This window comes from Acomys minous (assembly GCF_964271855.1).
Source record: "Acomys minous genome assembly, chromosome: 10".
Classification (NCBI taxonomy): Eukaryota; Metazoa; Chordata; class Mammalia; order Rodentia; family Muridae; genus Acomys; species Acomys minous.
Window position 1 is genome coordinate 113,997,158 of NC_140491.1, and position 15,211 is coordinate 114,012,368.

Genomic DNA, 15,211 nt, shown 5'->3' on the forward strand with positions numbered 1-15,211 from the left:
GCTCATTCTATATAGGAAAATTAAGCAAACATAACAAGCTTTCAAATAAGAAACAGAACAATGAGTGACCTTTACTGTGTTTGACGTTAGTCATGTAATCACATAAGTTGGATTCATCCTGAGCCATGTTGGGGCCCAGGTATCTGTCTATGCCTCTGTCACCAGGCTCTGTGTAGACCTTGGTGTGTCTACCACCAAAGGCTTGTGTTGTTAGTAATGATTTTGATGGAGTGTTTTTCACATACTTATATACAGAAGAATTAGAAAATAACTAAAGATGTTAGTAATGGAAACTTGGAAAGAAGTTAATAAATCATTTTTATTTTTAAGGAAAATTTTATTTTTAATAAAATTGTATAATAAAATACAAATATAAATAAAATGATAAAATTATTTTTAATAAAATTTAATAAAATTGTATAATAAAATACAAATTGTATTAAAAATAACATGGAAGTTATATTTTAATCTCCTTTTTTTCGTACTTCAGTTTACCTGTTTAAAAAGAATATGAGGGACAAACGTGAGGCGTTTCCAGCATGGGATATAACTGTTAATACCTCGGCACCTTAAGCACGGATGCCAACCATGGTTTTCTCTCTGTTTTTGCAGTTTTGTTTTACAATGTGACCTTGGATGTGCACAGGAAGGCAGAGTCTCCGTCAAGATTTTACTTCTTCTCTAACGGAACTTCTGACATGATCTCAGGAAGCATACGAGTTTCCAGCAATGGAAGGAACTGTAGGACACACCAGGCATTCATGCGGGTAAGGGAAGCTGCTTATTATGAAATATAGGCATCCATATTGTCCCTGCAGCAGCGGCAGCTTACTGTGTGCTTATGGACTTTTAGCTTCCTTCCCAGTCAAAGCATCAGGCAGTATCAGCCTGGAGAATGTAAAGTCCACTTCCTGATGTGTCTTTATCTTCATCTTACCTTGCCCTTCTACCAGTCGCTATTTCCCTGTTCTTCTTCTCCCACTCGCTTGGAAATGGACCTGCGGGGTACCATTCTGCTAGGTGCATTTGGGGTTCTGCGGCAGTGGGGATGGTGGCTGGCTTGCCATGACCCCAGCTAGGTAGAGATCAGCATGAATGCATTCAGCTCCTTTGTCTCCGCTGCAGTTTCCCTGGGATGTCAGTGGGAGCTTCTGCAGTTGTGGCCTGGTGAGGCTCATCTGTGACCCACAATGACAGCTCTTATGATGATTTGGGGGCTACTCTGCCAAAGCACAGTGAATCTTATATTTCTTTTATTAGAACACTCATTCCCAAACCGAGCATCGTGCTCCACACATTGGTTAAATTTTAGCATATGAAGCCGTGCCAGGTTCTTTTTCAGTAGGGAACCATGTACTTCATCAGAAAAATCTATTGTCACAAGAAAGCCCAACGGTCCTCAGGAGCCCTTTCAGGGATTTGAAATAGTTACCCCAGCCTAGAACTTAATTTTCCCTTAGCTACTTATTCCAGGAAAAGGTAAACAGCATCAGGACTGGTGCTGTGATAAACGCTAATCCCCAAGCCGTTTTCCCATCTCCCTGAACTGGGTTTATTGTGCTACAATAAAGCTATTAGATGGTTCAGAGCCAAAGACATAGAACTGTATTAGTGTAGCCATCAGTTATGTGGTAGGGATTCGAGAGGTTCTTTTGTTTTCTTCTTTCACAGATGTGTTTTGATTTATATTAGTCAGTTACAGAGAGAATGGATGGGGCCATTTTCAGGGCAACATAAGGATCGGCATTAAATGTTCTCAAGGAAATAGGTTATGTTTTAAGTTGGAAAAATAGCAGAAAATTGGCTTTGGTTTATTTTGTCTCGCTCCCTGGTACTGTTCCTATGAATAAAGGATGGGATCGTCCAAATTGTACATGGTCTTCAGAGCGATTTGGAGTACAGTTACAACTTAGCAGAGGTTTCCATGCCCTGTTGAATGTATCCTCTCAGAGGTGTCATGGCTTTCATGATAACGGGGTGCACTGTTGATTTTAGGTCCTGTGATGCATGTTCTATTATTTCTTCATCAGAAGCAGCAGCATCACCACCACCATCATCATTTCAAGGCTGGAGAGCAATGGCAGTCTGCTAGGCAGACTCTCTAGCATTTAACTGCATTCCAAGGCCCATACTAGAGTGAACGTTCAACTGTAGCATCTAGTGATGAGATGGGATGTGTCCCCTGCAGGGCTTTAAAAAGTCACTATTTGCTCCAAAGCCTTTTTTTTTTTCTTTCCTAAGTTACATAGGCGATGTCAAGCTTCATTTACAACAAACTCAGGGAAGATATAGAAACCACCAGAGAGCAGCTGTAGCTTTGAGTTCTGCCAAGGAGCTGTAGCTATCACTTCAGAAGGGAGTGCAAGTGCCAAGAACTGCAGCTTTCAGTCCCTGACTATGTAGTTTTGCCCACACTGTTAGGAGACATTAGCTTTCTGGTTTTTCACAGTTGAAAGTACAGGAGAGCACCCCAAAATCCCCTTCCTCTCTCTCTCTTCCTAATAAAGTAGAGAAGATGGGCAGTGGTCCAGGTTGGCTGGCTAGTCCTTGAGTTCTGTGAAAGATATCCAGTATCATAAATATATGCATGTGACCCAGAACCCTTCATAATGAAAAGTGGTGACATTTCTTGATGTTGTATTCAGAGTTGCTGGTGAGGTGACTCAACTTGTTAATCTTGTTGATATTCTGAAGGACCAGAGTTTAGTTCCTAACACACACATTAGTCAGCGCACAACCCCCTTTAACTCTACTTTCAGGAGATCTGACCTTTTCTGGCCTTCTATGACTGCTACACACATGTCACGGGGAGGGGAGAGAGAAAGAGAGAGAGAGAGAGAGAGAGAGAGAGAGAGAGAGAGAGAGAGAGAGAGAGAGAGAGAGAACAATAAAAATAAATCAAATACTATATTCTGGCCCAGGACCCCTCAGCATTCAGAGGACTCCCTGCTGAGGGGATACAAGTTAAATCTCAATTGACTCTTTCACTAAATTCTCTGAGCACTTATTAAATACATTGTGTCAGATTCTGTTTGGGACAGTTACACAGTATCTATAAATGTAAACTAACAAGAGCACTACCTTCATGTAGTTTCTAGGCTAGTGGTAATAGACAAAAACATGCTGAAAGAGAAGCCTTAAGTATTCTAGAAGATTGTACAGATAAGGGAAAACATATGAAGGTGTTACAGAATTCAGAAGAGTGGGGTGCTGGCTGGGAAGCTGCAAATAAATAGGGTGCAGTATAAACGAGAGCAGGGCTCATTTAGGAGGTGACATTAAGTCTCTTAAGGAGTGAGGTGACATTAAGTCTCTGAAGGAGTGAGGCTATTTCCCATACAAAACGTGCAAGGCAGTGGCTCCCAACTTCAGAGTAAACAGTATCACCCATAGGAGTTCTCAGACAGAACATGCTAGACTGTAGCTAGAGACATTGACTGCAGGGGTTTGCAAAAGACATGTAAATTTACTATTCTGCCAGGTTCCTGGCAGAGGCTGGCTTGGGAACTAAATTTTGAGAATCTCAGATATAGGAGCAAAGGTTCTGGTAACTAGGTAAGGTGCTTCAGGACAACAGGGTGGCAGATTGTTTTCAGGGACAATGAAGGGGTGAGGTTGACTTAAGAAATGTACAGTAGAGATGGAATACTTGAAGATAGACCTGATGGGATCCGTGGGGTTTTCCCTATGTGAGCTGGAGATTTAGTGCAGGATCTGAGCTGAGTGTATATGACGTAGGTATGAAAATCACTCTGGCTGCTCTGACAAGACTATTGATGGATCATCGGCTGCCAGCATTGACACAGAAAAATCCTACTGATTTCACTCACCAAGGTCAGCATGATGTTTCTATCAGAGATGGTTGAAGACACAAAGTCTATGCCATTTACTAACAGATACTGTATCAGACACCAGAAAGAGAGTTATCAAGATGAGTACAGGGTGGTTAGCCCAAGCAACTACACACATCATTTCTATCAATTCAGAAAAAAATACTGAGAAACAACTTTTACTTGGAACATTCTATTGTTCAGTTGTAAACTTGCTGAGATGGAGACATATTTAACTTCTCAAATAACTATCAGTTAATTGTTGGCATATACTAATCTATACAGGAGGAGGGGCAACAGGAATGCCTGTCTCCACCAATGTCGCGAGATCCAGTAATTCAGTGCTGTAACAGTAAGATGCTCCATTAAGCTCATGAAATCAGCCTGCCTACCTATGTACTAGAGTGTGCTGGCTTTCTGTTTCTGTGACAAAATACCTGAGATGGATCAACTTATATGAAGAAAAACTTCTTTTGGCTTATGGTTTCAGAGATTTCATTCCATGGTTGTCCAGTTCCATTAAAAAAAATGAAACAGAGCATTTTGGCGGAATAGGGGTGTAAATTGCTCCCCTCACAAGGATCCATGAAAAGCAGAGAGCCTCTTTCTAGCCAAGAAGGAGTGAGGGGAAGGGTCTGGAAACAATATAGGGCCAGGAACCCACCCCCTTTGAATTAAGGCCCATCAGTTCAGTTTCCACTATCTCCGAGTAGCTCATTAAAACAGGGAACTACAAAGATTAACCTGCTGGTGAGATCCGAGCCTACAGGACACAATTTCATTGCAGACATATCACCTTTGTACATTGCTGCACTAGAGACCAAACCTAACAAATGGACGTTTGGGGGACATAACATCTAAATCAGAATACCTTAACTTCTCATATTTCTTAAATTTTGGTTTTTAAATTGTTATTCAAGTCTTTACATAACTTCTAAACTTTATCTTATTACTATAGTTACTATTTTAAGAATTAGTGCATATTTTGTATTATGTGTCTAATTTGCCTACATTTTGAGCAACATATGTGCATAGCTTAATGAAGTGCTATTTTCAAAGAAGTTAGTTTTCAAGCACAGAAGACCATCAGCTGGTTTACATAGCACAGAAGACCATCAGCTGGTTTATATAGCACAGAAGACCATCAGCTGGTTTACATAGCACAGAAGACCATCAGCTGGTTTACATAGCACAGAAGACCATCAGCTGGTTTATAAAGCACAGAAGACCATCAGCTGGTTTACATAGCACAGAAGACCATCAGCTGGTTTACATAGCACAGAAGACCATCAGCTGGTTTACATAGCACAGAAGACCATCAGCTGGTTTATGTATCACAGAAGACCATCAGCTGGTTTACATAGCACAGAAGACCATCAGCTGGTTTATGTATCACAGAAGACCATCAGCTGGTTTACATAGCACAGAAGACCATCAGCTGGTTTACATAGCACAGAAGACCATCAGCTGGTTTACATAGCACAGAAGACCATCAGCTGGTTTACATAGCACAGAAGACCATCAGCTGGTTTACATAGCACAGAAGACCATCAGCTGGTTTACACAGCACAGAAGACCATCAGCTGGTTTATATAGCACAGAAGACCATCAGCTGGTTTATAAAGCACAGAAGACCATCAGCTGGTTTATAAAGCACAGAAGACCATCAGCTGGTTTATAAAGCACAGAAGACCATCAGCTGGTTTATAAAGCACAGAAGACCATCAGCTGGTTTATAAAGCACAGAAGACCATCAGCTGGTTTACATAGCACAGAAGACCATCAGCTGGTTTATGTATCACAGAAGACCATCAGCTGGTTTATATAGCACAGAAGACCATCAGCTGGTTTACATAGCACAGAAGACCATCAGCTGGTTTATATAGCACAGAAGACCATCAGCTGGTTTACATAGCACAGAAGACCATCAGCTGGTTTACATAGCACAGAAGACCATCAGCTCGTCTAATTAGCACAGAAGACCATCAGCTGGTTTACATAGCACAGAAGACCATCAGCTGGTTTATAAAGCACAGAAGACCATCAGCTGGTTTATATAGCACAGAAGACCATCAGCTGGTTTACATAGCACAGAAGACCATCAGCTGGTTTACATAGCACAGAAGACCATCAGCTGGTTTATAAAGCACAGAAGACCATCAGCTGGTTTATGTATCACAGAAGACCATCAGCTGGTTTATATAGCACAGAAGACCATCAGCTGGTTTACACAGCACAGAAGACCATCAGCTGGTTTATATAGCACAGAAGACCATCAGCTGGTTTACACAGCACAGAAGACCATCAGCTGGTTTACACAGCACAGAAGACCATCAGCTGGTTTATGTATCACAGAAGACCATCAGCTGGTTTACATAGCACAGAAGACCATCAGCTGGTTTATAAAGCACAGAAGACCATCACTTGGCTTATACATCAGCGCATTTCTGCTCTAAGGTTGGGTGCCAGCAAACTGTGTAGCCATCATGATGCTATGGCAGTCTAGCTGCAGCTGAGTGCTGTAACTCAAGTTAACTCCTTAATAGATTTGAGGGGATGCTGAAAGAGGACATTGTCTTTCTTTTTTAATTTTTATTAATTTATTCATATTACATTTTAATTCTTAGCCCATCCTTTGTATCCTCCCATTCCTTCCTCCCTCCCGTTCCCCCCCCTACACCCTTCCCTTATGTCTGTGACTGAGGGGGACCTCCTCCCCCTGTATATGCTCATAGGGTATCGAGTCTCTTCTTGGTGACCTATTATCCTTCCTCTGAGTGCCACCAGGCCTCCCCATCAAGGGGAAATGGTCCAATATGGGGCACCAGAGTTTGTGTGAAAGTCAGATCTCCTTCTCCACTTAACGGTGGAGAATGCCCTGTCTATCGGCTAGACTGGGTAGGGTTCGAAGTTTACTGCCTATATTTTCCTTGGCTGGTACCATAGTTTGAGGAGGACCCTAGGGCCCAGACCCACCTATAATTTTCCAGGACCCTCTGGATCCTTCTATTTCCTCATTCTCCCAGGCTTCTCACACCTAAAGTCTCAATAGGATGTCCTCCCCTCTGACCCACTTTCCTGATAGGAAAATTTTTTCATGGGGATGTACCCCTTGGACTAGTGTCTCCATATGAGTATATACCATTTGACTCTTTTTGCTTCTGGGTGAACTCACTCATTATGATAATTTCTAGTTCAATCCATTTAGGACATTGTCTTTCAAATAATTCTGGTTTTGTTACTCTTGTTATAACAAAGGGCACAAGATCGATAAATATTTAACAAGTTTCTATATGCTGTATTCTCTGTGCTTTTAAAAAGATTTCTATTAGGGAAAATTGGAATCTCGGCTTTTATGTCTTTTCTCTGAATGCTGTAGTGCCAGGTGACTGACAGTTTTCTACCACGTACACTTGAACTTACAAAGTAATTATAATTTCCCATATTGGCACTTGCTCATACTCAGTTTATATCTCGGCCTTCTAAACTCCACATTTGTGCCACAGAATATTCCAAGAACAGCAGTATCATATTCCTCTTTTAGAATTTTTCTAATATAGACTTGTGGGGCAGCTGAGGGTTGAGTGGGAAACAACTGAGGAAAGATAGCGGGTTTGGGGGGGCTGATGAAAATTGCCTAATTTTTTGTGGCAGTGGTTGTATTGCTCTGAATATGCTAAAAGCCAAAGATTTTTCCACTTTATAGGGTGATTCGCGTGCCATGTGAACTGTATCTCAATAAAGGCATTATTTTTTTTTAAAGTTTCTCATAGCCCTCTTCAGTGCTGCTAACATGGCCTCCTTGCTCTGCACATGTGCATGAATACATGGCAATAATGATCCCTACACGTCTATGCGGATGCAAGGTTGACGGTCTGTGATAGCATCACTAACTTGATGCTGCATCTTTAAGACTCTTGTGTGACCAGTGGACCCATGAGTAAATATCTTCAAATGTTTATGCCTTGACATAATGTTTAACCTCACATTCTGATCAGTTCTGTTTTTAAAAATTCCTCCAGTAGTTAAGTATGGACCTATAGTTTAGTTCTCAAGTTGGTCTGACATACAGAGTTCTGTGAAAGAGAAAGAATATAAACGTTGTCTAATTTTAGGCATAAGCTAATTTGCATTCTTGTGGGTACTATCTTTTGAAAATTCAGATAAAATTATGATGTATCATTTTTGTTATTTTTAATATAATAGCATATGTCATTTCATATATAAACTCTTAGGCAAGTCTGTTTCTTCTCCTGAATACTTACTCTGTCACTCTAAGACATTTTTAATGTTTTAGATTCTGCCTTTTAGGTAGAGCTGATAAAGTTAAACAAGTGTGTGATTTTCTTAGAAAAGCACATGTATATTCTACTGTGAGAATACTGTGAGAAAAGCATAATTAATAGCTAATTGGGATAATGAAAGTAATGCACACCAGATGTAGAGAAGACCTTGTGTAAAATTAGTATGAATTAAGTAACATGTGACTTGGTCAAAGCAAGCTTGTTGAGAAGAATTAAAACAGTGGACATGTGGAGAGACAGTCAGTGGCTGTCTAGTTCCCATGTCCAGGGAATAATTTAATCAAGTTTGCTATTGTAATACTCAGGGTTCAAGCTGTTCCATTTTCACAAGTTGATAACTTGGGATTTGGGCTTTGATTTGCAGCATTCCGATATGGTCAAGGTTTCCTGTGGAGATGATCACTTACTAAGTAATTTAATAAATGACATCTGGAGATAAAGGAATAAAAAAGTAAGCTGGTCTCTTGAACACTGTAGTTCAGCTCCGGCTCTTTCAAGTGCCACTGGTCACTGTAAACCCATTACTTGCTACAACACAATTTTCTATTTAATGTTCTTTGAGTGACAGAACTCCTACTTTCTTATGCCTCCAAATGTCTCTTAGTACTTCTCAAACTAAATTTCAGCATCTGGTTGGGTAACATGGAGCTATATTTGAAGTAATATATATATGGAATATCTTAATGTCTGGGTATTTTGCATACATTATGCCATCTAACCCTCCCAGCGGTATGTAGACAGCACCGCTACCATCGCCATTGTCATTTTCAGATAGTGTCACAAAACATAAACAGAGTGAATGACAGGGCCGAAGTCACACAGATGTCAATGGACCTGTGATGGCATCTCTACGTTCTTATCTTCTTGAAGCAAATAATTCAGCTGAGAGCAGAGATAGTTTAAGTAGAACAAAGTAAAGTATTCACTCCAAAGAGAGATCAAAGAAAGCCTCCCAAAGGAGGGTTAATGACCCAGTGGATTCTGCATTGTGGAGTTTTAGGAAGCTTTTATGAATATTTATGAGATGAGTGGCATACTCAAAGGTAAAGTAAGTAACTTTTTTCCCATCACAAATCATGGTGGGCCAAGTTGCCCTTGTGAATATTTTCCCATGATCCTCTAAAAGCCCCTCTTAGAGATCAAAACCACAGCATAAATGACATTATAAGGAAGCAGAGGTCCTTTCAAGGTAACGCCACTTCCTTGCTGCACATATGTAGGAAAATACCCTGCAACCCTAGTTCTGATACAGCGCTAACAAGCAATTTCTATCATGAAGGCTGTTTAACCAAGGAGCTGTATGATGTCAGGAGACATAGCTACCATGAGTCGCCTATTCCATCTCACATCTAACTCCTGCTTTAGGCGGCTTGAGCGTCCCATGATTGCTTGTCAATTCAGACACTTTTTTTTTAATTGGGGCTTTAACCAGGAACGCTGTGGCCAGGGTTTTGCATACTTTTCCCATTTACATAGACAGTCGTTCTACCTCTCATATTGTACCTAACAGACTCATGATTTAAATACTCATTTTCTACCTCTAGACCGGATATTTTTAAGGATGATATATGAATAGCCGTAATGTGAATAAAAGAAGAAATAGTCATATCCTTTCTATTTATAATGGTGAAAGGGACATTTAATAAGTACTAATCTTTACGTAGTATGTCCCACCTTTATAAGTTTATTAGATTGATTTTTTATCATGTGAACAACTCAGCAAGAATCTACAATAGGGTTTCCCCTTCCCGTTAAGGATTATTGATTGCGAGCTCATTAAAATCAAGTCTTTTGTTTTTAGGAAGTTATCTATAAGCCATGTTCCAATAGTGAAATGATCAGAGATAAATAAAACCTGGACCACTGATGTTGCTCAGTAGGAGAATTGTGTTTCTTCTATAAGGAACTCAGATGCAAGATTCTAGCTTAGGTTGACGTGGGGAGACAAGGAAACTATGAGGGAATGTGTGAAGGGCAGATGGACTCTTGAGTGCATATATATGTTGTGGACATGGGCACAGCCATGCCAAGAGTCCAATGCCTCATTCCCACAGGTTTGTCAAAGCATTACCCATATGAATCAGGCTTAGAACTTGTGAAGGCTTCCTCTTGTCCAAGTGCAAAGGCTGACAGTGTGTGCAAGTTTGAGTATTTATGAACAATTGACCAGTGTATGTAAAAACTAGCAACAGCAGCTTCCTCCTGTTAGATGGTTACAGCACGAGACTTCTGGCTTATAGAGACCTCTTACTGAGACAAGTTAACCCCTGTGCTGTACATAATAAATGCACCGAGCTTCCCAATGGTTTGCAGTTGGCACTGACTCCATCAGAGTGTGCATAGCCCACCTGATCCTAGCTTCTCTGTATATATGTCTGCGTGTCTATTTTTCCTTTATTCCATCATGCTGCCAGAATAATGTCTATCCTTGGAGCCATTCAAGGATGTGTCAGATCATCTGTCTGTCTTGGGTGAAAAACAGTTGAGTTAATTTAATAGTCCAGAAGAAAGTTGTTGAATGTATTGTTTAAAATGGACCTTGTAAATTGAAGAACATAGTAACGTTGAGTCAAGCTGGGCTTGACACTTAAATGGTTCATATGGTAGACACTGGAAGCCTGTGGCCAGTTCTTCAAACTATCTTCTAGCTATAGTGACCATTCTAATGCCAGGAAAAGTGCAGACTCACAGAGCATCCACAGTGGTCCTTGCGCTTGTGGTCTGTATTTGTTGACCATAACTGGTCCTCTCAAAGTCTGAGGTCATTTTAATATTAGCCCCTGTGCTTCACATGCTCATGTGTATTGGTCTTTAACATGTCTTATTTCACATAATGCTTGGTTGACCTCTGCTGACCTTTGTTAGTAAAATCACATTAGTGTCCGCAGACAAGGAGAAAGGGAAATCTATCGATCCCTGTGCTTCAGATGTTTCGTTTTTGTCTAGTGGATCTTGAATAAGTCTTACCATGCTTCATGTTTTACCTCATTCCCATGCTCGTGTTTCGACTCCTGAACAACAACTTCTGGATCTACTGTAGTGCTGATGTAATTGAATCTGGAATGCTTTCAGGTTATTTCTGATTGATTAAATTATTTCAATTTGTACATGTGTCAGGAAATAATTTTGATACTAAAATGACAGGATTTTAATGAAGAGATTAGTAAATAATCAAATTCAAATATAATAAAAACATTTTAAGTTCATGGGAAATATTCCTAAAAGAGATAAAACTAATTCATGCTCATAGAAATAAAGGTTAAAATTAAGGAACTGATAATGTATTGGAATAAACACATGATGTGTGTCATTGGAGACATCGTAAGATGAATGTAAAAAACCTAATCATTAAAAAATATGTTTTTGACCACATGATCATAAGAGTAGATATGGGAATGCTATATAAAGATAAAGAAGACACTACATATAAAAAACTATTTTCAAAGCAGAATGTATTTCTTAATGGTTACCACTGATGTGTTCAGATAAATAAATCTATGGACTCTGTGTGTGTGTGTGTGTGTGTGTGTGTGTGTGTGTGTGTGTGTGTGTGAGAGAGAGAGAGAGAGAGAGAGAGAGAGAGAGAGAGAGAGAGAGAGAGTCATAATAGCATAGCAAACAATAAAACTGTCAAAGTAAGAAAATTCAATAAACTTAGAAATCCAAAGCTAACATCTTTCCTATATTACCAGACATGGTATTAGATAATATAAGGGGGAAAAGGTCATTATGATAAATAACAAAAAGAAAACTTCATAATAAAAATGAAGTTGAATGAATAAAACTGAGTATAATGTATTCTCAGATTTGAAGAGATCTTATTAAGCAACATTATTTTTCTACAATCATATAGGGAATTATTAAATGGAGTAAAAGTATTGAGGAAATCTTTGATATTATTTATTTATTGAGTGTATAAATGAAAAATGTATATATTATTATACCAGGCTACAGGAATTGTAGAAAATAGCATGAAAGGAAAGAGCTGAAATGCAGACTTTTGCGAACATTATCAGATGGTAAAAATTGTCCCTTTTATACTCTTTGTGTTGTCGCAAGCAACAGGGGCATTTCTGTAGTGCAAAAAAAGCACACACTCCAAGTGTTTTGCAGTGATTCTGCTAAAACATGGGGGGGGGGGTTGTTCTTGTCCTTGTGTTTTGCTTGGCGTTGTTGTTGTTGTTGTTAGTTTTTCAAGACAGGGTTTCACTGTATAGTCATGGCTGCCTTGGACTCACTCTGTAGGCCAGGCTGGCCTTGACCTCACCGAGGTCAGCCTGCCTCTGCCTCCTGTGCTGTGATTAAAGGCATGTACCACCACTGCTTTGCTGTTTGGCCTTTTAGAAGGAAAGAATTTTGTGTATCTTTTTTATTCATTGCTGTTTTTATTTGTACATATGGCTTTCAATTTCCTTAGAAAGATGTGCGAGACATCCTGACCCCTATTCAAGTGGAGGCCACTTACCACCTTGGGCATCATGTGATCACCAAACGAAACACAAAGGAATTCCCCCCACTTCAGCCAATCCTTCAGCAGAAGAAAGAAAAAGACATGATTAGAAAAATGGTATGAGTATTTTCTTATATTTAAGCCATTTTGTAACATAATTGAAAATTTTTAAATTTTTGACAAAATTAATTGAATGTGTCTAAATTTAGAGATTTTTTTAGATTGCTTATGAAAATAGATATAAGATTTGTATGTGTGTGTGTGTGTGTGTGTGTGTGTGTGTGTGTGTGTGTGTGTTTGTGACAGAGAGAGAGAGAGAGAGAGAGAGAGAGAGAGAGAGAGAGAGAGAGAGAGAGAAAGAGAAAATGTGTCCCTTTGGGATATTCAAGTGAAATCTTTAAATTTGCATTTAGCTATAAGAGTACATTCCTATGTATAAATATTTATTTAAAGCATATGCAAGGTTTTCTCTCCTTGAAGAAATGAGTTTCTCAAGAATATCCTCATTGGATTTTGGTCGTACTGCGAGTTATTCAGTGTTGTTCCATCCATTTACTGATTTTCCTCTTTCTCATTTATTTCTCACCTTCTTTTCTTGTGTCTCTCTCCCTGACCATGGATCTACACTGGATTGTTCTGTTTTCCTGATGGATTTTTTTTTTTCATTTACAAATACATCAATTATGTGACAAATTTTTTCTTGTAAAAATTGCCTTATACGATTTTAACCACATCTCAACAACAACTGTATTTTAAGATGAACCTTGCATCCTGGCCGGTGAATTGCTATGTTTTTCTAAATTGCTCTCAATTATTTCAGTTTCCTTGACAATACATTTAGTCATGCAGTCCCAGTGTGGAGACCTTAACTGTCTTAACAGCATAGACGTAGTTAACAGGATGCTTTGGTGCTCATCAAAGCAAGCACAAATGGCAGAATATCAAATATGGAGGGGACAGTTAGAGGTCTAGTTCATATCTTGTCCATCCAAAACTGCTGTAGAACATGTTAGCTCTTGAGCTCAGGGTCACTACTGTCTGGTCTAGAATACTTGATCAAATGAGCATGATAACTTATGAGCAGATTTCCAGAATCTTACCTGAAAAAAGTTATGAGAGTCAGTTGGATTTTAAAAATTCTCTTATTGAACTTCAGTTTTCAATATCAACTACTTTCCAATGTCTTCAATAATTTAAACACCAATATTGTAAACACACAGGAGAAAATATTAGCAACTTGTAATGTCTATTTCAATGTGTAGAACCATGTGCCCCTCCAACTAGGAATAGTAGAAAGAAAATCATACTGATTTAATCATTTGGTAGAATATTTACACTTCAGCCCCCCTAGTGTGAGCAGTTTATGCTCTGTCATGTCATGTGACCATTCACTTCCGTTTTTGTGTGCATTCTCTCTTCTTTGACTTTTCTACATTCTCTCTGCCCCCCTTTTCCCTTTGTTTACCTACTCTTACTGTCTTGAGCTATTATAATATTTTCATTTATTTGCTCTTGCATAGAAAATTCCCTCGAGTCTTCCTGAGCAATATATGCATACCTACCCTGTAGTGTTCATGGATCCTCTTAAATGATTAGTACTTAATAAGTTGAACAAAATTCATGACAAGCTGTCGTTTAATTTTGTTCAATGTTTCTACAAAGGTATGCCTCTCAGGTTATCTACATAGCTGTATTTGTAGATATAAGTCACTGCTCATGCCTGTGCTAAAATAAAGGAGATGTTGTACTTCCATGTAATAAATTTTATTAGCATGTATCACGAGAAAGTGGGGAGTGGTGACAGAGGTTAAGGATGTCTTTGCATCTGATATTCCAAATATCTGCATAGTCCCTTTAATATAATTATTTAAAGCTTGTTTGACTTAGCAAATTTAGGCCTGGAATCTACGAGAGGAACCTAGCTTCTTTAGCCCTGAAGCTATGAATTATAATCTCTTGACTAACCCTCAGGCTAATCCTAAGGGAGGCATGTTACAATTTAATGGGAAATTTTTATGTTTGTCAAGTGCAGGGGTTTCACTCTTTAAATAGATAGAAATTTAAAAAAGCATTGTAATGTTTTATTTCCAGATAAAGTTTGCAAGGTTTTGTGCCTATGAAAATTGTTCTGCTGATCTTCAAGTTTCTGCAAAAATTGGATTTTTAAAGTAAGTACGGTTTACTCTGTTTTTCACCAGAAGTCCATAAAGGGTATATGTGTGTGGGTTCTGGTGAGAGAGGGACTAACCCAGGAGTGTCAGCATCATTTAAAGTACTAAAAATGACCATGTTTTCCTGTGAGGGACTAGATGATGTCTTTGTAATTCATAATAAATACACATTTGAGCGTTATCATTTTGAAAGGGTTTGGCCCAAAGGTTTGATGGAGCACGCTTTAATTTTTTGTTGCTGTAACTTAGTATTTCAGAATTCAATGGTGCCTTGGGATATCATTACTATGGTCATAGTTATGTTTTAACATTTGTTAAGTGCACGGTAATAAGAATTTAACTGGAAAAAATAAACTTTACTGCACAATGGTTAGTTTATTTAATGGCTAGAAAATAGGTCATGCAATTCAAACTAATATGCAAAATACTGCGTTTTGACAAATTTGAAAATAATGA

The 15,211-nt window shown here is 38.9% G+C and overlaps 1 protein-coding gene across 1 annotated transcript in view; it reads left to right on the forward strand.

Moving 5' to 3' along the window:
- Window positions 1-15,211, forward strand: part of ITGA4 (integrin subunit alpha 4) — a 77,508-nt gene that overhangs the window by 37,991 nt on the left and 24,306 nt on the right. Inside the window, exons 15-17 of the mRNA XM_084800171.1 lie at window positions 613-767; window positions 12,552-12,701; window positions 14,676-14,752. Coding sequence (XP_084656297.1) covers window positions 613-767; window positions 12,552-12,701; window positions 14,676-14,752 — 382 coding nt within the window. The remainder of the gene's footprint in view (window positions 1-612; window positions 768-12,551; window positions 12,702-14,675; window positions 14,753-15,211) is intronic.